The sequence below is a fragment of the Carassius auratus genome, chromosome 18, assembly GCF_003368295.1.
Source record: "Carassius auratus strain Wakin chromosome 18, ASM336829v1, whole genome shotgun sequence".
Lineage (NCBI taxonomy): Eukaryota > Metazoa > Chordata > Actinopteri > Cypriniformes > Cyprinidae > Carassius > Carassius auratus.
In genome coordinates, this window is record NC_039260.1 from 6514041 (window position 1) to 6536133 (window position 22093).

General features: G+C 36.3%; 1 protein-coding gene across 3 annotated transcripts in view; it reads left to right on the plus strand.

Annotated features, from left to right (window-relative positions):
- Window positions 1-22093, plus strand: part of cdh13 (cadherin 13, H-cadherin (heart)) — a 284768-nt gene that overhangs the window by 113457 nt on the left and 149218 nt on the right. For 2 of the 3 annotated variants that reach the window (XM_026287280.1, XM_026287282.1), the window contains 3 exons: window positions 3266-3477; window positions 12975-13088; window positions 21986-21991. In XM_026287280.1, the coding sequence (XP_026143065.1) occupies window positions 3266-3477; window positions 12975-13088; window positions 21986-21991 (332 nt within the window). The remainder of the gene's footprint in view (window positions 1-3265; window positions 3478-12974; window positions 13089-21985; window positions 21992-22093) is intronic. The other variant, XM_026287281.1, reaches the window with a different exon arrangement.

A 22093-nucleotide genomic window follows, 5' to 3' on the forward strand; every position in this document is an offset into this window, starting at 1 on the left:
TATATTTATTGATTTTACACTCTATAATTTGTCTTTCCCTAAAGAAATAAATTATTCATTTCAGAGCATTTCAGAAGGGGGATGGGTGTCTTGGTTTGTGTTTTTCTTATAAAGAATTGTAAATAATTTTTCACTAAAGATAGCACAATCAAAATACATTTGGTCTGTTTCCCCCCCATGGTACCCTGTATTTCATATTATCTAATTTAAATCTAATTCAGTGTAATTAAGATTCAGTTTGTTTTATGAGGCACTATTATATAGCTTTCACATTGCAGATTTAATACTTATGTATGTGATGATTATTCTTTAAATGTCCTGAATTACCTTTAATGCGCTAATTCCTCTCCCACCACAGATCTATTTTTGAGTATTTACTTCGGAAAGTGCATAATGTATAATTTCCTGCCATGCCGCCTGCTTCCTGGAAAGAGCCTCCCACACATAAACCTACACATGGTTTGCTGTCTGTTTTTGGTCTGCAGTTGAAGTGCCCACTTGAAACTTGAAGTAACGTCCTTATTCTTACCTCTGTGGGTGTCCAGATCACTTACAGTGAAAAAAAAAAATCAGGCAAAAAAAGTGAATTCGCTTGAAAGGCATCAAGATACCCTTGCCTACACTGTTGAATGATCCCTTTCGATGGAAACAGGTGCTTCCGCAGCCAATAAAACGACTGTTGATTCGATTACCTGCAGTGTCATCACCTGTGTCCGTGGAGGTTATCGATAGGGCATCACATTACTGATTCTGCCTCAATTCAATTAGCTGAACAGATATGTGAGACACACTGTGGTCATACCGTGCTAACGCTGTTAGCATCACGGCAGTCCTCGCTTGAGGATGCTCTGTATTGTATGGTGGTGCATTTTTAAGTGAGACAATATCTTCATCTTGCACCTACACCAGCTTGCCTGAGTAATACATAATGTATTTTTTATCCGAACAACCAGCGTGGCTCACAAAGGAAGCAGCTTTGAAAAAAAAAAAAAAAAAAAAACAGTTGTGAATGTAGCTCATGCACAGGTGTGAGGTGTTCGAAGGCTTTTTCCAGTTTTGGCGTCCTGCAGTGCGCAACGTATATCAAAGCTGCTAAGCAATTAAGGTAATTGGTCACAGAGGCATTCGTTATTGACGTGTCACGCTAAACACCTCTGGTTTTGGAGCCCGCGTTGCCACATTAGTCGTTTTGAACAGAAATGCGGTTTCTGAGTGAACACAAAATAATGTTACTGGCACTGCTCCAGCTCACTTACTCAAATGAAATCTTCATTGAATGCATTTAAATGGCATATTTGAATGTGGCTATAGCCGGTTACAGTTCTCACTTAAGCTTTTATGGATGTAATAGAATTTTCAAAAAAACATTGAAGGTTCAAAGGCTGAATCTCTGAAGGGTTTTCATGTGTGTGCCTTTGCTTGTATACATGTGTAGCCTTTGTAAGGCTGTAGAAATATGTCACCCTGTACAGATCCTGCAATGCTTTTTATACCGCAGTGTATGTACTGTAAAATGGATACATAATTGGAATGAATTCTTTCTGACATGTTGCAGCACGCTGGGAGTCCAGTTTAGATATGTTGTGACTCTTGGAACATTATAATACCAATATAATAATATAGTTACTGTAATAGTATATAATTAAAAATTCTATCACTGCTGTTCATATCAGCTAAAAAAAAAGAGTCTTGTTTTTGGATTGTTACATATGGTGAAACTTTTGCTCACTATTGTTTAAAAGTTTGGGATCAGGCAGTTTTTTTTTTTTTTTTTTTTACTTTTATTTCAGACAAACATTGTTCTTTTGAACTTTCTATTTATCAGTATTATTTTGCAAATATATATTAAAGTTTTTCCACAAAAAATATTAAGAAGCACAGTTTTCAACATTGGTAATAAGAAATATTATTGTCAATAATTCGGCATATTAGAATGATTTCTGATGGATCGTGTGACACTGAAGACTGGTGGCTGCTGAAAATGTTTTTATGTTGCGCTTTAAAATATACAATATTAGAATAGCAAACAGTTCATTTAAATTGCAAGAATATTTCACAGTGGTACTGTTTTTTTTTACTGTATTTCTGACTAATTATTTATTTTTTTAAAAATCTTTACTTGCTTATTATTGCTATTTAAAAAAAAAAAGTGAATGGATGGGGAAAAAATAGTCAGTTAGAACATAATGCATATTGGCATATTTGCAGGAATAATAATACCATAATTAAACAACATTTTCAATTTTGGTCATACTGCCCAATTCACATATATTCACCCCTAGGTCACCTTGTGTTACAAGAACAAAACTTTGAGTATCGAAGAGGATGGTAAATGGGAAGGAAAGGAAGAGTTCTAGATTAGAGAAAGAGGGATGAGGAAGGGAAATAAGAGGAGGAATATGTCACAGAGGACACAAAGAGTGAAAGCGAGGTATGGGGTGTTGAGATAAGATGAAGACGGACACGATCAGAGGGTAAAAGCTGGCCCGGTATGGCAGTATCTTCCTCGGTCAGACCTGATGGTTGAAGATGAAAGTGGGGCCAATATTATTGAGGGTTAAAGTTCTCTATTTCATGTTAATAACCTTTGATGAATGGGCCATATTTTATGTTTTACCTGCTTTTAGCTCATGGATGAATGAACACTGAGATAGCTTCGTCAGGCGTAGTCACCTTTCAGGGACGTTTTTTGCGACTTCAAGTCCATTTTTCATCAACTATAAGAGATATATCACCTCAAAAGAGCCCTTTCTTGACAGTTTTTACATCGGAAGCCTACTAGGTGTCATCCTAACAATGCTAGCCATGGTTAATCCTATCGGTTAACCTTCCTTTTCATCTATACTGCATAATAAGTGATATGTATTGACTTGGTTTCAAGTATCAGACTTTATTTTCTTAATAAAAAAATAATAAAGACTATATTAAGCTAATATCCCTTACGAAAGGAAAATATATTTACCAATATATTTCTTAAAATATATTGTGATATATTGTAATATATTATTTTCCCTTTTTATTTTCTAATATTTAATATATTTGAATGCATTTAATAATATATTGATGATACATATATTATATAATATATTGCAAAATATACAAATGATTGCCGCTTTTAATATATTGCAATATATTGGAAAAATATAAATATATATAAGAATATATGCCTTTATATTACATGATATTTTCCAATATATTGCAATATTGCAATATTTTTGTTTCATAAGGGATACCAATCTTTTCTTTTTTCTCGCATTTTCTGCAGTGGTTTTCGACGACTGCGCTGGAAATGAGGATGTTGAGTTTGAAGTATCGAACCCTGACTTTCTAATAGACGAAAACCTGAATCTGGTTCCCAGAAGAGACGTGATTGACAGCAGAGATGTCATGTTTGTCCACGGTGTCAACGTTCATGTTGATGACATGGCACAGGTGACAATTATTGGAGCACCATCCAGATCTCCTCAGACACTAAGGGTAAGTGTTTTTCTGTGAGTTGATTATGTGTGTTTGTGTGTGAATTTGTTAAATGGCCTGTAGTCTTCAATCTTGTCATTTTAAATGGTCCCTATGCTGGAGACATCATATGTCTGGACACCCATGATTCTGTTCTTTCAGAACTGGACGTATGTGTCAGTCAGTGTGTCTTAACTGCCATCATATTGACAGACTCCAGCTCAGACTAGAAATTACCCATCATGACCTGTCATGGTATCGTTGAGTACAGCAACTCATTTCCTTTAGAGGAGACCAGTGGCAGAAATTAACTTTTTTCTTATTAAGGGGGAAAAATTTCCCCCCGGGGCTTTTTTATGTTCAAAAAGGACATATTTCTTCCTAACCACATAAAAACACAGCATATTGTTTAATTATGTTACATGCTTCAATTGAATCAGTTCATTAGAGTGAATTGTCAATCTGACCAGTTATTGCGATAACTGATTAAATTAAATGAGCATTAAATTAGTATATGTACAACGTGCAAATAATACCTTGAATTCTAAGAATTTCTTCTTTTGATTAATAGTGATTATAACTGAATTTCAATATAGGATATTCACTACCGTTCAAAATTTTGGCATCAGTCAGATTTTCTTTTTAAGGAATTAATACTTTTATTCAGAAAGAATGCATTAAATTGATCAAAAGCAATATTAAAGACTTTGACATTGTGACAAAAGGTTTCATTTCAAACAATTGCTTCTTTGAACTCTCAGTTCACCTTTCTATTCATCAAACAAACCCGTAAAGAGCATCACTGTTTCCATACAAATATTAAGCAGCACAACCGTTTTCATCTTTGATAAAAATAAGAAATATTTCTTGAACGAATTTGCATATTAGAATAATTTCTGAAGGTTCATGTGACACTGAAGACTGGTGACACTGCTGATGAAAATTCAGATTGGCATCATAGGAATACATTATATTTGAAACTATTAAAATAGAAAACAGTTATTTACATTTTTTTTAAATATGTTTTTTTTTTACTATTTTTTTATCAAATAAATGCAGCTCTGGTGAGTGTAAGAGAAAGAAAGAAAGAAATATTTTCTTTTACGAATAAAATTCATTAATTCATTCATGCCTGCAATAACACATGCAGTACAATACACACATGCAGTCTAGAATTCTAATAGGAAAATTTAGATCATACTGTAGCTGTATTATATTGCATGTAGTGCCATAGTGAACGAAAAGCAACTAGCTCCCACCTCTTTGAGATGATAAACTATGAATTATACTCTCAGATGAGATATAAAGCATGAGTGAAGTGATTGCTTTGTGAGAGAGCTCGGGGAGAACAGCGGCGTGTGAAGAGGCTGAGGGCGAGAGCCTGGAAGCAGGGTCATTATGGATCATACATCGTGTAATCACGGTCAGACTAAGCCTTCAAAAATAAAGCTCGCCACAACCCACTGGTTTGTTCCCGGCAGAAAACCTTGCATCAACTACTGAATGCCGAAGGGATGCGCTTCTTATTGATGCCATATTTGACTTAATGCCCATTTTATTGGATTTTGATTATTGATAAGTGCGAGTGGAAATGGAAAAGGCTTCCGTCTTCCCCAGAGCCTGACGTGATGCAATTCTAGCCAACATAAAATCACAGCAAGCCTGCAGAAAAGGCCTTATGAGAAAAGTGAGAATTTCGGGTGTAATTTAGTATTTTACAGAGGATCAATATACAAATTAATTTCATGATTTGTTTTCCTCTCTAGCTTTTCTGTGTGTGAATCAGTCTTTCCTCGTAGAACCACCAAATGGATTGGAAAAAAAAAATGCAGTGAATTTGTAAGACCTTGACATTTCATACTTTTCAATCTGTTGAAAAACAAGAATAAATATACTGGGTTCTTTCTTTCACAGTCCTTTTTCATTTATTCTAAAGAAGAGGATGACCTGGTCACAAGGTTACAGGTTGTAAATCTGTCTGGTTTTTTGCGTTTACTTGTTTATTGGCCTTTCCGGTGTTTCTAGCCTTGGCCAGTGGTAGTAATGTAATGTCGTTGTTTCAAAGAAAGTGGTTAAGTTGCTTACCCTGCTGAAAAATAAAACATCTGAAACCATTCTAAGGTTTTAGCTTGTCTGGTTTGATCGTGTTCTAGGCATTTTATGTACTTGAAGTTTCAATGAAAGTTTGGGGTTACACAGGTCTTTTGGGACGTATCACTATTGGCAGAGAATCTGCAATGCAAACCCAGAGATTTCTGTCTGGCACTCTGACTCCTCTCTCCGTCTGGATAAATGAGAAGTCAGAAATGAGTAATGATACGTCCCAAAAGGACAGTCAGCAGCAGAATGGCAGAATTGACACGGACTCGGTGACTCGGACAACCCTGTGTCGTAATTATTGATGAGTTTCAATGACTAAGGAAAAGCAGATGGAGGGTTTGATCACATTTAAGCTTTTTATGCAATGTTATCAAGACTGAAAGTTTTAGGTGCTATAGAACAGTTGTTACTTCAAAGACAACAGTGATTCCCTAGTTAAAAACACACATGTGAGAAAGAAAAAAAAACTACAACTATATTTGCAATTTATGTGCTTCATGGAGAAAAAAAATGCATGTGTGTATATATATATATATATATATATATATATATATATATATATATATATATATATTTCTCAGTAAAAATAATTCTAAAGGTGCTGTTGACTTGAAATTTTCACCAGATGAAAATAAAGCTGCTAGAATGGCCAGGCTAATCACCTGACTTGAATCCAATAGAAAATAAGAACTAAAGATCAGAACTCATAGAAGAGGTCCACAGAACCTCTGTGAAAGAATGGCCCTTTATACAATACATTGTGTGTTATTCAACAATGAGGGAACTATTTAGCACAGTTAGTAAAAGTATTACAATACCAGGAAGGTATTGTAATACTTTTAATACGCTTTGTCCTCTGTGCAGAAAAGGTAGGAAAGCCAATGAACATCCTCGGACCGAGCATTTTGATTGGACAAACATTTCTTGGTCCTACACCTTACACAGAATATATAAATACATATAAATACATTTAGACCACTTAATTTAATGATTGCTATCGGTATGTGATGAGACTTTCAACCAGCATAACAAAAAAAAAAATGTTTTCGAAGACAATCACCTATTGCACCTTTAAGATTTTGATTGTGTTCTTGTAGTGCAATCAAACAAATCGGTATTCTTAGTATGGCATGTCATAATTTTCCTGTGGCTCCAAAGTTATTATTCACATTGGCATTAGGTGATTGCCTTAAAAAAAATGTGTGCCCAGAACTGTATGCCATTTACATTTTAAGGGAACCCACAGCAGCCAAACAAGTGCCTTTGACATTACTGGGAATGATAAACAGATGGGTTTCTTCAGGTAAAATAAACCAACTTTTGTCTTGAGAACTCTCAAAGCTCAGCCATTAAGATTCAAGTGCCCCTTCTTCAACACCACGCCATTAGCAGCAGCATTGATGTTCCTAAAATAGCCATTATTACAGTGATTCACTTTGAAATTCAGAACAATCAATGCTGTGGTTGAGGAACACTCTCCATGTCTTCTGTCTCCTCTCTCTTTAATGAGACAGCATTGCATGTTTGTCTTACACAAGCTTTGGCAGTTCTGGGGGCAATCACGGAAACCTTTGAGTTGAATAAAAAAAAATACTGTTGAAAAAAAATCTTGCCTGTCTTCTTATGTGCAAATATATTTTAAGTGTCATTCGCACATAATAACATGATTACATTATTATTTTAAATGTATATTAATGATTTATTTTCTCTCTTTCTTATAGTGTATATTGTATTGTAAATTGTAAACCTTTAATTAATAATTTTTATTTCATAGCTTTAACAATGCAATGTAAAAATTTCTTCTTTTTTTTTTTTGACAGTCAAGTGTAGACAGGGAAGTACGAGTGAGAGAGGGGCAATTAGATTAGGGCATGACCCAGGTCAGACTTGAACTTTAGTCCCCATAAGCCAGCAGCTCTTTTGTGATGTTAAAGTCGGTTGCATTGAAGTTTTGACCATAATTTTCAAAAGACAGGTGGGTTGGCGTAATATTTGAGGCTCAGAGCTGTTAACCGAAAATTTGCTGGTTCAGTTCCTTGTGAGGAGCTAACCATGAGCCGTCAGATGATTGCAGGGATTGAAAATAAGCTAAAACATATTAAAACTGCTTAATACATATAATTTATTTGCTAAATGGTGGGAAGAATAAAAAAAAAAACATAATCCTCAATGTAGCTCAGCAGTGCAATGTACTCTACAGCTGGGTTTCGTATGCCACTAATCTTTAAGCCGCCCTGTTTCAGTTATTAATGAGAGCTCAAACTAGCTCACAGAGCGGAGAAACCCGAAGCAGGGATGATTGTACCTCTGTAATTTATGAACAGGAAACATTAAAGATGCATGACTATCTTCTCTTCAGCATGTCAGCACACTCTAGCCAACAGTGTTCATCACTGGCAAATGGAAGGCATAGCAAACGCATACAACAGACCTTGTTCTCTGTTCTCCGAGCAGTGCAGTGCGTCTTTCTGTCCTTGAGAAAGCAGGGTGGCAAAGGAGTTCATCAATAACTTCAATGCAGACCTTCATTTTTCCAACAGAGAAGGTTCTGAAAGTTCCATCAGTCTCTCTCATTCTCTCCATCGCTCACTGCGGCGAGTTGATGAGTTGACGGAGATGTTTCATCTTCACTGTAAGACCCGTCACTCTGTCACTTATGCCTCTTATGTAGCGGATGGGAATAACATAAACTTCCCTTATGATGGGATGACATATTGGTTACTTTCCCATGGAAATGTGCTCTCAGCCAAGGTGAAGGGACTGATATGATACTGTTCTGACATGTTATCATTTTCAATACAACGGCTGAAGGACACAAACTTTGAAGCAGTCTCCGAAAGGTGTTTAGGGTATGAATATGAGTTTGAATCCTTACACCAATGATAATGTTGCATTTGCATAGAAGTGTAGTTTTAATAAGCACCCTTTAAAGAGACCCTGAAATGAAATCCTCATGTCATTCCAAAACTGTACAATTTAATGATCTTCTTTAGAACATGAATATTTTAAAGAATGGCGGGGTCCAAATCTTCTTTTATTTTCAAAAAGAAAGTCATGCAGGTTTGGGACGACATGAGGGTGAATAAATAATGACAGCTTTCCCATTTTTGGGTAAACTCTCCCTTTAGGGCCATTGACATTTGAAATATTAAAACTGAATGAATCATTTAAGTGAATGATTCAATGACTTGCTTGTGAAATTTATGACTGAATCAATATTTTTGAATGAATCGAGTGAAATATTTAGTGACTCACTAATAGACACTAATTTACTGACTTAAAATTATTCTAATTATACATTTAGATACTAATAGAAGATAATTCTATTCATGTGATTATTATTTTAATTGATGAATTAACAGATGTAAACCAAAAGGCAAGTTTATTGTACAAAAGTACCATGCTTGCATCAAAAACTAATAATAATAAAAAATTGCTCTGATTCTGAAATAATCAACCACCTTCAAAGGTGTGCAATATATGTGTGCATAGATTAGCTTACACCATCTTTAAGTATGAGTATCAAATGCAGCCATGTTATGATGATGTGTCGCATTATGTGGCCATGAATGATGTCAGAGCAATTCAAACAAATGACTTTATTCGGTCCGTTCTATTCCACCTTTGTACGCTCTGTCATCCTGACAGCCTTTGGGCTCCAGCAGCTCTGAATCCAGCCTCTCCACATTCCCCCATCACTCCACTGCAGCTACACTTGACCAAAGACATGCAGCAAGGACAGAACACACTGTGCTTCCAATGCAAATGGGAAGTTTGTGTCCGCACCCAAACAGTTTCCTGCCCAACAAAATGTGATATACGAGTAGGACACAATAAATAGCTTGTCAAGGGTATCTCTCTGTCTGTGGAGTGCATGCTTCGCAGGTTGGAATTTGGAGAACATGTGAAGAAGAAATAAGCAAACAGAAATAGATGGAAATAGAAGCATAAAAACGTCAACAAACGATTGACAAAAAAAAAAAGCTTTCTTAGTGGTGCTTTTCCAACCTTGACAAACTATGTAGTCACTGTAGCTGCTGTATTCTAGTTGGTACGCAGTGACATTCTTTTTTGCTCTCCCTCTTTCCTCCAACTCCTTATTCTGCCTTTTAATGCAGCTCAGATAGGTTTACGGTTGTAATGAGTTCAGATGCATGCTGGGATCTGTGTGGCGGCCTGCTGTCGCCATGTCCTCCGCTTCAAGTCACCTGAAAGGCTGCTTATGTGAAGCATAAAAAAGGTTTCTATAGCCTTGCTGAACAAACAAAGATATCAGAATGTTTTTCTCCTCGGTTTACTATAAAGCATTGTAAGGCTATTAATACCACAGTTGCTCTGATAATAAAATTCATCTCTGTGTTTAATGGCGTTCTTTTGCTCATGACAGCAGGACGGTGAAAGTAATTCGCTCAATAAAGGGAGATTTTGGAGAGAAACAGTGGTGTGTATCTGCTAATGACATCAAAACAACAGGAGACTGTAATAATTCATTTCAAGAACAGATTTTTTGAAATATGAAATACTATTAAGGCTGATCCATGGGGATTTATGAAATTTATTCAGTTTTGCAGGGAAATATCCTGAAAAATGTCACCTATCAATCTTGATATCAGGCTGAAAAGTACTCAAGACACTCTTCCTCACATTAATAGCGCAGGCTGTCCCCAGAGATGGTGGTTTGATGCATCCATTTCATAAATGGAATCTTCTGTCCAGGCAGATCAAGATGGGCCATTTAGGTTATAATGTGATTTGCTAATGTACTTTCATTTTTCTCAGCATTTGATCATTTATATTTCACTACTGTACTGCAATCAGCTCAAATTGCAGTTTATATTTGAGTTACCAGAACTTTGAAAATGACTGCTTTGTTGAGAACAAGGTGGTCTTTAATGGTTTGGGGAAGATATCCATTAGCATTCACATTCATCTCAATGGCAGGTGCTTGACTAGCACATAACTTCCTGGAACTTGCTGAGCTACACTGCGAAAAGGTTCTTCAAAGAAGATACAATTACTTACATTGCATAAAATATTAAAACTTGTTTTCAGAAAAGTAATCTTAATACTAATATATTAGGGGCTTGACTCGACTCTGGAGGGGCCTCGGGTGCCTGACCCAATTCAACTCTGGAGGGCTGACTCGACTCTTGAAAGTCTGTGGCTACCACCTTGTGCTGTGGCGCTGGGCTGGCAGCCATTGTGTCGGGAGAGAGACGGGTGTGGTCGGTGTATCCCATTGACTACAATGGTGAAGGTAACTGGTGAAAGTCCAGGACCTCCAGCCCCTTCATCTCCCACCCAGGCAAAGGGTCATCCAGACAGCTGTTGAACAGGTCCTTCAGTGCTTCTCATTATACCCCAGCCCTACTGCCATCGTCCAAAATATCTGCGTAAAACCACCCACCTCACTCCCCTTTTGACTAAGGGTGATTAGGTTCAAGAACCTCCCCCTCCTCTCCTCCATGCTGGCTGGGGAACGGAATACGAAATCCCACACTGCTGGATCTGGGCCTGATGGAGTCCTTCTGTTACGAATGCACAAACAAAACAAGAGATCCAGTTGCAGTGTTTAATAGGGGAATCCAAAAATCTAATTCGAAAACAGGCAAAACGTCAATAACAGAAAAGCAGTCCAAAAACAAGAAACACAAAAACCACTAGTAAACACGAGAAAGCAGGGTGACAGAAAACAAAGACTCCATGAACAGATAGAAACAAACCGGGTTTATGTGGACAGGTGAAAACGATGAAATTGGGGACAGCTGAGTGCAATTAAAAGGTGTGCAATTAACAGTGATGAATGGGACAAAGACTAGTGGGAAATGTAGTGCCTGCAGTGGGGTGACTCTATGCGGAAATGAGACCACTAGTGGACACCAAGGGAAACACAGACCAGACACTGTGACACTTATTTTCAAGATACAACTAATGAAAACTATTATTTTCTCGACTTACTTTCTCGACTTGCTTCTCAAGTACTTTCATCTTGTTTTGATTTTTTTTCTTCTGAAAAGCAAATCATTTCATTGTAACAACGTAAGAAGCCTTGACCTATTGGTTTGCGGAAAGCATTTTGAGCCGGGTCATCAAAGACTTTATATGGCCATTTCCTTGTGCCACATGGCCGTCTAGGGCCAGTGGGATCTTGCATGGGTCGTTGCCACCGTGCTAATATATTCCACTTCACTCTGCTGTCAATGCTGAGTGACAAATATAATTTGTGCTGCCATCTAATTGCCTTTAGGGGCTCTGATTGCAACAGTGTTGACAGAAAAGAGAACAGAACAAAATGGTGAGGAAGAAAGAACAGATCAGAGAGGATAACATGAGAGACACTGATTAGCTTGGTTATTGAATTGCTAATAATTTTCAGTAGTCGCATGGAAGCCTGAAACCCATGGGAAAAAAAAATTACGCATTTGCTGCATTTATACACCTTAGGTGGGATGAGATCTGTCTCTAATACTGTCTCTCTGTGCTCTTTTTTTTCTTTGTTTGATAAAGTTCTTTTAAAACTAAAATCAATATTTCATTTCTATGTATTCACTTATTTGGTGTGTGGCAGCATAATAAGCCAGATAATGTACAGTCAGGCGGTCATCATCACAAAATAAACCCCATCAGCATGACATAAAATAGTGATATTTAGCAATAATGACTGGCTGACATTATACTTTACTATTCCGTATACAGTATAATGTCCTTTTTGATGTCAGCTGTTTCTCTTTAAGGCTCAGTCTCCACTCGACTCAATTTAACAGCAGCAGAAGGAAAGCTTGCAACAATATTTGTTTATAGTTTAAGTTTCTGAAATAGGACATGGCTTCAAATTAAGCTTCTATCTAAATAAGGTAAGCAATGGCAAACCACAGAACTGCTGTAATGACCACTTTTAATGACTTTGGTAAGAGCACAATGTGGCTTGTTTGTATCAATGTGCTTGGCAGAGTTATATATTAGCACTATCAGATGTCGGCATCAGTAACCCTCATATGTCTAATAGGATGTATTGTGGCTAATTTTCTATCCGTTCAAATAACATTATGTGGATGTGTCCGGTGTAAGAATTGGTAGTGTCCTTCATGAACGGATTTACATTGATTTTATGAAGTACTCATAACATTAAGGGACTAATGTGGTGTATAATAGCATAGTGGTTAAAGAACTAGAATGGCAACTGAAAGGTTGTAGGTTAAAACCCTCCTGGGGTGATTTATGATCCATCACCACTGTCCCCTCAAGCAAAACACTAAGCCCAGTGGATGTTCCAGCAAGTGTACTGGAATCCCTTTGGATAAAATGGCCAGTTAAATGTCAAATTACCTCTGAATATGTTATGTTTGGTGGAATGGCACATACCTCAACACTTGTATTTCTTAAATCTGAACTATTTTCATATTTTTGTCCTGGTTTAGGAGATCCTGGGTATATCAGACTTGATGCCATACCGATCCAAAAGATCCCTGCTGGTGCCCCCCATGTTTGTCCCTGAGAACCAGAGAGCCCCCTTCCCCAGGTTAATTGGAAAGGTAAGACATTATATTTTTAATGCTCCTTGACATTAACTAGTCCTATTAATTTGCATTACCACCATGGTCTTGGTCAACCATATTGTGTGTGTGGACATATATGTGACAGTGCTACCCGATGGGTTAAATTAGTTCTTTGGTTTTAAAGCTTACTTATCCTAGTTCTAAAAGTCAAATACATTTGCCAAAAAGTTATGCATGGAATGACACATTTTCATAGACCAAACCAGAAGTTAGCATCACCTTGGTTCAATCTGGAAAAAAATACAAATGGATTTTTCCATTAGCTTTAGGATCCTTGCAGAACATAAGCTCTGTGACAAACAAAAGTTTATGAAAATTCCAACTTGTAGACCTTTCCTGATCCCACCCCCTCTCTCTCACTTCTCTTCCTGGCAAAAATGCCAAAAATATATACATTTTTGCTTTTGCAAAGCAAAAGACATTCATGTATTCCACTTTCTTTGCTTGGCAGCTTTTCTTGTCTGTTTTTTCCTCAGGTCTCTAGTTTTTCAAGGACCTCTGAGACCAACGATAGGGCAAAAAAAAAGCAAGCATGCAGGAATATTGTAGGAAAAGATGACACAAACCAGGCTTTGCACATCAAGCTTGATTTGCAAGCTTGAGATATGGGAGTTTTACCCTAATTGTGCCACTGCACATTTTTTTTTATCACAATCCAAGTTTTTATATATGGATGTACCATATTTTTGCAGAATATCTCGGTTTGGGCTTTGAGGTGATGCCATCGGTTCAGCCCTGTTTTTTAATAAAATAGTCAAGTCCTGTTTTACCATTCAGAGAGAAAGATAAAAGAAAATGTAAAAGAATTTCAGAGAAAAATAATTTGTTTTGGATATGTGTTTGAAACTAAGAGGTACTTCTTGTTCGCTTGCTTTCTGTGGCTGCGTGGGCTGGGGTTATTCCTTGGCAAAATACAAGTGCTAGATTACTGTGGCACAGTGAATAAACCACAGTTCGTGCCAATTTTTGTAATCTTTATTCTAGTGTTGAATGCAAAGGCTGAATTATTTTGCAATTTCTCTCACCGACAAAATAGCCCCTCTATACTGCGCATAGATTACTTCAGCAAGTGGCAGAAAACACAGTAAGGTCCATCGAGAGTCTGATGAGGCTGACCTGCCTTCAGTCTCTTTCTATATACATCTACATATGTCTGCGGTTTCTCAGTCTATAGTACCTCTTTTGCAGCATTTTCATTATGGTCACACCACACAAGAGGACTGGCTACTGAGACCTATTCATTTGATAGCGCTGCTTCTTATTGGAAACCTGGCAAAGTGGATTTTCTGCATGGATAAATCTTGTTTCCTTGTGTTGTTTACCTACCATGCGGCTTACATTCATTTTTCATAATTTCCACTGCACAGGAAGGCTGGAGAAAATGGGGAATTGCCCACTTGGATGATAGAAGTTTGAAGAGAAACAGAGGGTGTTCCCAGATGTTTTCTCTCTGGGAAATGCGGTAAACATGTTGGGTGTCTGGGAAAGCCTTCTGTTTCATTTTTAATTTGCATCATTCTAGTGGGGCATTGTTTATTTTTATTATTGTCATATGAAGACAAATCGCACTACCGTTGATTATTTGCTCGTAATTTTGGAACAGCTACTAACTGAATAAGAGACACTGTGATAGATTTGCCATCACAATCCTTCAAGGCACATTAGATTATAAACTTTTAGTGTACAGTCTCCTTGGTTTTATACTGACACCTAATGGTGTGGATGTATAAAATAATAATTTTAAACATTTAAAAGTCTGTATATTAATCTATAAATTGTTCAGTGAGGAAAATTCTTCCTCTTATCTTTTTATTATATTTTAAAGTGCCAGAGATACATTGTTCCCTGTACGAAGAAATTGTAATAAGATTGTTTAGAGGGATTTTGAAATTAATCTTTTGTGAACCACTCTGTCCAACACTGTGTGTTTCCACATGTTAAATCATACAACTGGGCAAGTGGTTTTATGACGGCCCTTTCTGTTAAGATGAGTTCTATTGGATGGTGTTGACTTGAGATCTACTCTCGGTTAAGGGGGCTTGAAGTATTGGAAAAGTAATAAAGAACAGATTTGCCCTGATTCCTGTTCCGGCTTTGACATCAGTCTTCTGTGGGATTATGGGGGATTTATTATGGTGGAGTGTTCACCTGTAGCACTGCAATCTCACAAATGGGAAAAAGTCCAGAGGTTCCCTCTAGGACCTGCTAGTAATTGTCTCTGGGACAGTTTTTATGGGCAGTGCTGGTGTCTTTCTGTTCTGTTATGTCCAGGACAAACCCTCCCCACAGCAATTGAATTGCTCAGTTTCTGTGTATTTTTTGGCACCCGGAGCTGAAACACTGGCCATATTTTGTTGCTTCACAGTTGCACTCATTCTCACTTTCTGCAGTTTTCACAAATCGGAAGGAATAATTGTGTCTCGCACTGAAGTGTTGATAGATGGCAAGGGATATGTGTTTGTTTGTCTGTGCATCATTTATACTGCTGGATGCTGATTGCCTTTCATTTTGCGTTGACCTCATATAGAAAGAGAAGGAGAGAGAGAGTTCCAGTTAGTTAAGTGCTCTTTGTAGAAATCTTTGTGCTACTTGTTTGCACTCTGGAGAGTGTGACCTCATCCATCTCTATCTTACTACAGTTTCCTTCTGTATTTATTTTTTTTCCACGTGAAAGCCACTTGTCAGCTGCTGACATAATAGCTGGAAATTTAGTTTCAAAAGAAATGAATACTTTTCTTCAGCAAGGTTGCATTAAACTGATAAAAGTGACAGTAAAACCTAACGTGTATTTCAAAGTAATGATTTCTGAAAATTAGTTTCTGCTATCACAGAAATTCTGCTTTAATTAGAAGAAGAATGAATGAATGAATGAATGAATGAATGAATGAATGAATGAATGAATGAATGAACAATTAACCCCTTACTAGTCACCCCCCATTTTTCGGCATGGAGACTACCCAAAAAAAAAAAAGGTTTCTGCTCATGATTCTTTCTGACCAGAGACATAATCAAATCATAATAAATTTTATTCACAAAGCTGATACTTCAAAGTTTACTGTTCAAGAATCAGAATTACTCAGACTGTTATGATAATAGAGATATAGAAGCTCAAACATAAACAAATATTTTTTAAATGTATTAAAAAAAATTATTGATGTATGATATTATTTTAGAAACCTAGTGTAGCTAAAGCCACAAGTCTATCAAAGCTTCAATTTAAATTTTATAATATAATCTGTAAAACTGAATTTTATGAAATATTTTCTAAGGTCATGTCATGTGTGTTTTTAGAGAAGGCTAATCTTCTTCTGTAATCTCGAATGTAAACACTCCTGTGTGCTCTGTCTGTGTGTTTGGCTCTGAATACTCCTCCATTCATGATTCTATTGTTCTCACGAAACGAGTCCTTCACACCTCCACCAGGTATTACACATTATCTGCATTATTCTTTTATCATTATTCAATTGTTTTTATTCCACCTTTATTAGCGTATTTCTGACACACAGCATGAGCACTGAGGAGCACACACACAGAGATAGTGCTGGGAAAGGCTGTTTATCATCAGATCGTGTAAATCAGTGGAAAATGAATAGAAATTATGATTCTGTCTGAAGAAATATGAAGTAAACATCAGTAAATATATCCTTATATCTCCATAGATATGCATCTTTGGTCTATAATCCCTTATTGACACTGTTCAGTGAGTTTGTTTTGGACAAAATATTACTGCTTTTACTGTATTTACAGTTTTTTTTTATTATTATTAAATAAATGCAGTCTTGGTGAAATTTTTGTTTTGTTTTGTTTTGTTTTGTTTTAAACAAATTACAGTTTTCAGTATTTTTGACCTAATTAATGCAGTAGGCATATGGAGCTTCTTTCAGAAAAATATATATAATATTTTATATCTTTGTAATAGCTCACATTTTTTTCATCAAGTTGCATGTTTTGAAGTATTTTTGATGTTCAAAGCACAAAGGGGTTTGTTCAAACCATAATCCAAACTTTTAGCAATAGTAATAGTGGTTCTCCTTAGCAAGCAACTCTTAAATTCAGTTTTTGGATTGTTTTCAAAGGGAAAGTTAAGTACTCTGTGTCTAATACACAGCCTCTTTGTCTTTAGTTTCCATTCAAAGTCAAGCATCTGTAAATCAAGGGAGATTACACACCACTGTGGTGCTCATACAGCCGAAAGCTATCACAGTAGAAAGAAAGAGTGAAAGGATATGAAAGTGAGGACATATCCTCTCCTCCCTTTCAGTGCTTTATTGTCAGAGAAGTTCGAGTCGGGTCCCTCCTTCCTGTCATACACAGGCAGTGGCAAGAAACGGCTTCTCTTTCATGTCCTCCCTGCTCCTAATGAGAGCTGAAAGAAATAGGTGAGCATCTCCCCCAGGGCTGTTCGCTGACACCTAATGACTGAGAAGAAAGCCAGAGGAGGCCGTGTAGGCTTGTTTGTGTTTGCGTTCATGTTTTTGTTTGTACGTTCAAATAAATCACCACCTGTGAGCCATAAACCATGAGGATGCGCCCGCGATCTGTTTCTCTATAGCTCCACCCCAACAGTAGCCTTGATCATTCAAAACTTGTCTTGTCACTTTCCGACAGTTCAGTTTCACTGAAAATTTGACTGCTAAAATCAGGCCACATATTGAGTGAATTATTATTGAAAATCAGCCTCAGAATGGCCTCACTTTGAAGGCCACTTGAACAAAATTGTATTTATTTATTTTAATATATCTGGTAAAAGAAAGGAGTATAGGGAACATTTATCACTATTAACTAGTTGCTTATTAGCATGTCTTTTATTAACACATTGGCGGCCATATTCTACATCGCTAATCCTACTCAATACCTACACTTTATATTACTAACTATTAATAAGCAGCAAATTAGGTAAAATTAAAATTATATGATCTTTTTTTTCCTTTTTGTCTTTCTATTAATTTATTTTGAATGCATTTTATATTGTTAGCCATTGCTTCTTCTAATTGCTGATTTGCTGCCCAGGAAACATTTCATTACTAAAATATTTGTGCTCAATATTTGCTTTTTTGCGCGTGAGTGAAAACATATAATATACATATAATATTCCTTGATAAATAGAAAGTTTTTAAGAACATGATTTATTTGAAATATATATTTTATGTAACAAATGTAGAAGTCTTTACTCTTACTTTTTTCATCAATTTAATGAATCCTTGCTGAATAATAATAAATAAAAAAATCTTTCAAAAAGAGAATTAAAAATGTTACATTATATCATAAAATGCTACCTTGATAACATATCCTAAGTAACATAAGTACATTTGTTGAGATTATTTGTTACCTGCTATTATTAAAGATTACAGATTTATATTCAATGTTGTTAAAAAATTTAAATAATTTACATTTAGATTAGCTTTGCTGTCTAACTACCATCTAATGCATATCTAAAGTTACTTTTTAAAAATGCTAATAAATAAAATATTTCCCAATCGTAATATGAATATCTTTTTCATGCTGTACTTTATAACGTTGTGATGCCTAAATTCTTTTTTTTTTTTGTTGACATTTTTACGAAGATTATTGCCAGTTTATGGATATTAACCAGAATGTTAATGTCAGTGCATCACTATTTTACTCAAAAAGTCCTTTAGGGCATAAGAGCAATTGAGCACTGTAAAATCTCAAGTATAATGCCACAATTTATAGGCCACTATTTTCCTGTCTTTGCCCTGTCCAATTTCCACCTTGTTCTATCCATTTAGTCTCATGCGTCATCACTCCTCTGGAGCTATAACTCCTTTAGTTTTCGTTCCTTTATAATTCTCTCTCATGCTGAAGGAGACCACTGCACCTTTAATAAAGCACCTGTGAAGTACAGAGAGAAAAGTTGTGTTTTATTGTTCTATTGGATCAATATCACAGCTGTGTGCAGCATACAGCAGAATGATAACAAGCTCCATAGCAACCACTCACAAGACATACCCAGAGCCGTTAAGGAGTTCTTCACAAGGCCGAAAGCGGCGTGGGAGGAAAACAGACACGACAAGAAAAGGATGAACTGAGCTTGATGGTCTCTTGTGGTGTGGAACTCCTGTAAACAGGTGACACTGCAGTTTGTCCGGGTGTGTTTTGGCTCTCTTGCGGTCGACAGAAGAGTTCATTTACAGATGACCTGTGGTGGGATTCAATCATGATTGTGTCAAAGGTGTACCTGCTCTATAGGAAAGTTATTTTCTGGGCTTCCTGCTTTTATTTTATTTTTTTTTCGTAAGAAACTGCGACCCTGCTGGAAGGAAAACAGCTTGAGCCAGCTGTTTTTGTGAGAATTAGCTGGTTTAACCTAGCCTAGCTCTTCTCTAAGTCTGACAGAAGCCCAAAAGCTTGTAAGTCTAATGGTGTGTGCACACCAAAAGCAGAAATGGCATTGACGTGTGTACAGCCTACAGTTCTGCAGTCAGTCAGGAAAAATCTTGGTGTCCTGCTGACTGATTTGGCCTCCTCTCCTTTAGTTTGTTTTATTTAACATTTATTTAATTTATTATTGGGCTCCTTTATATTATTGCCTACCTGCTGGTTACAAGTTATATCTGAGCTTAGTTTTCAGTTGTGACCAGTGGATTTGTAAAATAAACGTGATCGTTTGATAAATAAATAAACTGATACACTAATAATTAATGGATTCGCTGGTGTCGTCTGGAACCTGATCAACAAAAAAGAAAAGCCCTGCATGAAGGCGCAGCATAATGGAGTGGTTTTTCCTGATTCTGTGTGTGGGGTTACAAACATATGCTTCTTTTTTATGTGCGTTCCTTGCTTAAAGTAACCTACGCATTCAGGATAGCTTTAAAAGAATTTGGGTCTAATCGAGTCCATAAGGAAAAAGCATGTTTATTTTAAATTACCCGAGACCTGAGGCCGCTAATACCAAACCTGACACTTGTCTGAAGTACTCGTCTAAATTTTGGACCCGAACCAGCTCGTGTCCCTGGTCTCGGTTTGGACCTAAGGTTTTCAGATCCAAGTGGACCTGCGAACATTTGTCTATTCAAGTCTTTGCATTTACTTTGTTCATAATCTACTTGTGTGAATAATTAAATTCACTTTTGGTGTGTTCACACTAAAAGCGCAGCAAATATTTACATCACACTACCCGCAGGATGCCTTTTGCATTTTTTGTGCAAAGAAAAAAAATAAAAAAAAAATAAAAAAATACAACTGGGCATGTCGAACTGGATGCATCAATAAGCTCTTCACTGATTGTAATGCGCGACAATTCATCATGTGAATTTTCTTCTATTTTACATCACATCTCTTTACACCTTTACCTGACTTTGTACGTACTGTAATATACTTACGCTAATAATTAAATTTCTTTTTGGTGTGCACATAAGACTTTTTTTGTATCTTTCTGACTATTGTGTAAACAGATATAAATAAGACAAATTACTTACGTTACACCATTTATAAGCACTAATTTGTTTAATAATGGAAACATTTAAGGAGCTGTACAGGTGCAGTTTATGTACATGTATGTGTTAAGTCACAGGGTTGGGACAAATCTGTTAAAAAATTCCAAAATATGAGAGTTTTTTTTTTTTTTCTGTTTGGAAATTCACTTTTTTTTTTTTTTTTTATAAAATGCAAAATGTGTTATATAATTTTACTAAGGCTATGTAGTGTTATGCTATGATAGCTGCAAGCATGTCTTAGCTCAGCATATTACAGAAAGCCAAATGTTTGTTTTTATCTATAAAAAAGTAGCAAAAGGAAATCCAAAAAAGTGCATGATTGAAGTTGGTTTTAAACCAATAAATACTATCTAGCTTTATTTGAAACAATAGAGATATTGTGTGTATATATAGTACTATATGTGTGCTTGTGTTTCTGTCAGGATGACTGCTTGATTTGTTGTATTCATGATCCATTTTAGTCCACGTTACAGTCGCTTACATTAAAAACCCTTCCACTAAACAAGACAGCTCTCATTGTGCAATAAAATTCTGCAATTTCACAGCAGTTTGCCAGCCACAGTAAACCAAGATTTGAAGACCTCCTCTGGTGAATCCTGCATTTGTGTTCGCCAGAGTCTTTGTGAAACCACTAGGTGCAGTTCTCAGAATAACAATGTTCACTGGGTTAGCAGAGCCTGTAATTATAAAGGAGAAAAACAGTATTAGTGTATGATCTGGCAGAAAGAATCTGTGTAGGGAAGATAAATAAAGCTTTTTGTGTGGACAATTACTTTGCTTGGATTCATTTTCTAAATGGGATATTTCATCTTAAGCTTAATTACAAGATATGGGAGGGTTGAGGGAGGGCAGCCTCTGTGATTCGATACATGCACTGGGGTTTATTACTCTTGATGAAAACAACATTTATAAATGGTCTTTTATACAAAAGGGGTTCATAAAAAAAGCTATTGTTCATTTATATTTAAAATCATTAGTTAATAACTGAGCTTTCATTAGCGAGTGAAGTTACAGCAATCTAATTTGCACAAAAAAAAAAAAAAATGCTTTACACAAAAGCCAAAAGAACTGCAGGTGGTAGCACTGGTCACACTAGGAAATAATAAATGTTGTAATATACAAATGGATCTCATTTGCAAACTTCAGTGTATTAAAACACAGAGTTAGCATAATCATTTGTAGAGTGCTGTTACTGTATATCATGTTTTAAAACTTCTCACTGTGTGTCCAACATTGTCATTGCCATTAGTAAATAATTCAGAATTTAGATGAGTTCAAGCAAATAAGTGTATATTTAGCTAGCATGCATGTTATATTCACACATAACTGTGTTTGCCTGTGAGCGTGTGTAATTAACTTTTCTTGTTTTCTTTGCTTTTAACTTGCAACACTCTGGACTTTGCTGCATTTATCCAGTCGCATGTGAGTACTGCTGACAAACTTGAAAGAATGAAGAATGTACACACCGGTTGACTGTATACTGCTTTATTGGTCAATGTAGATTGACAAATATTGATTATTTTA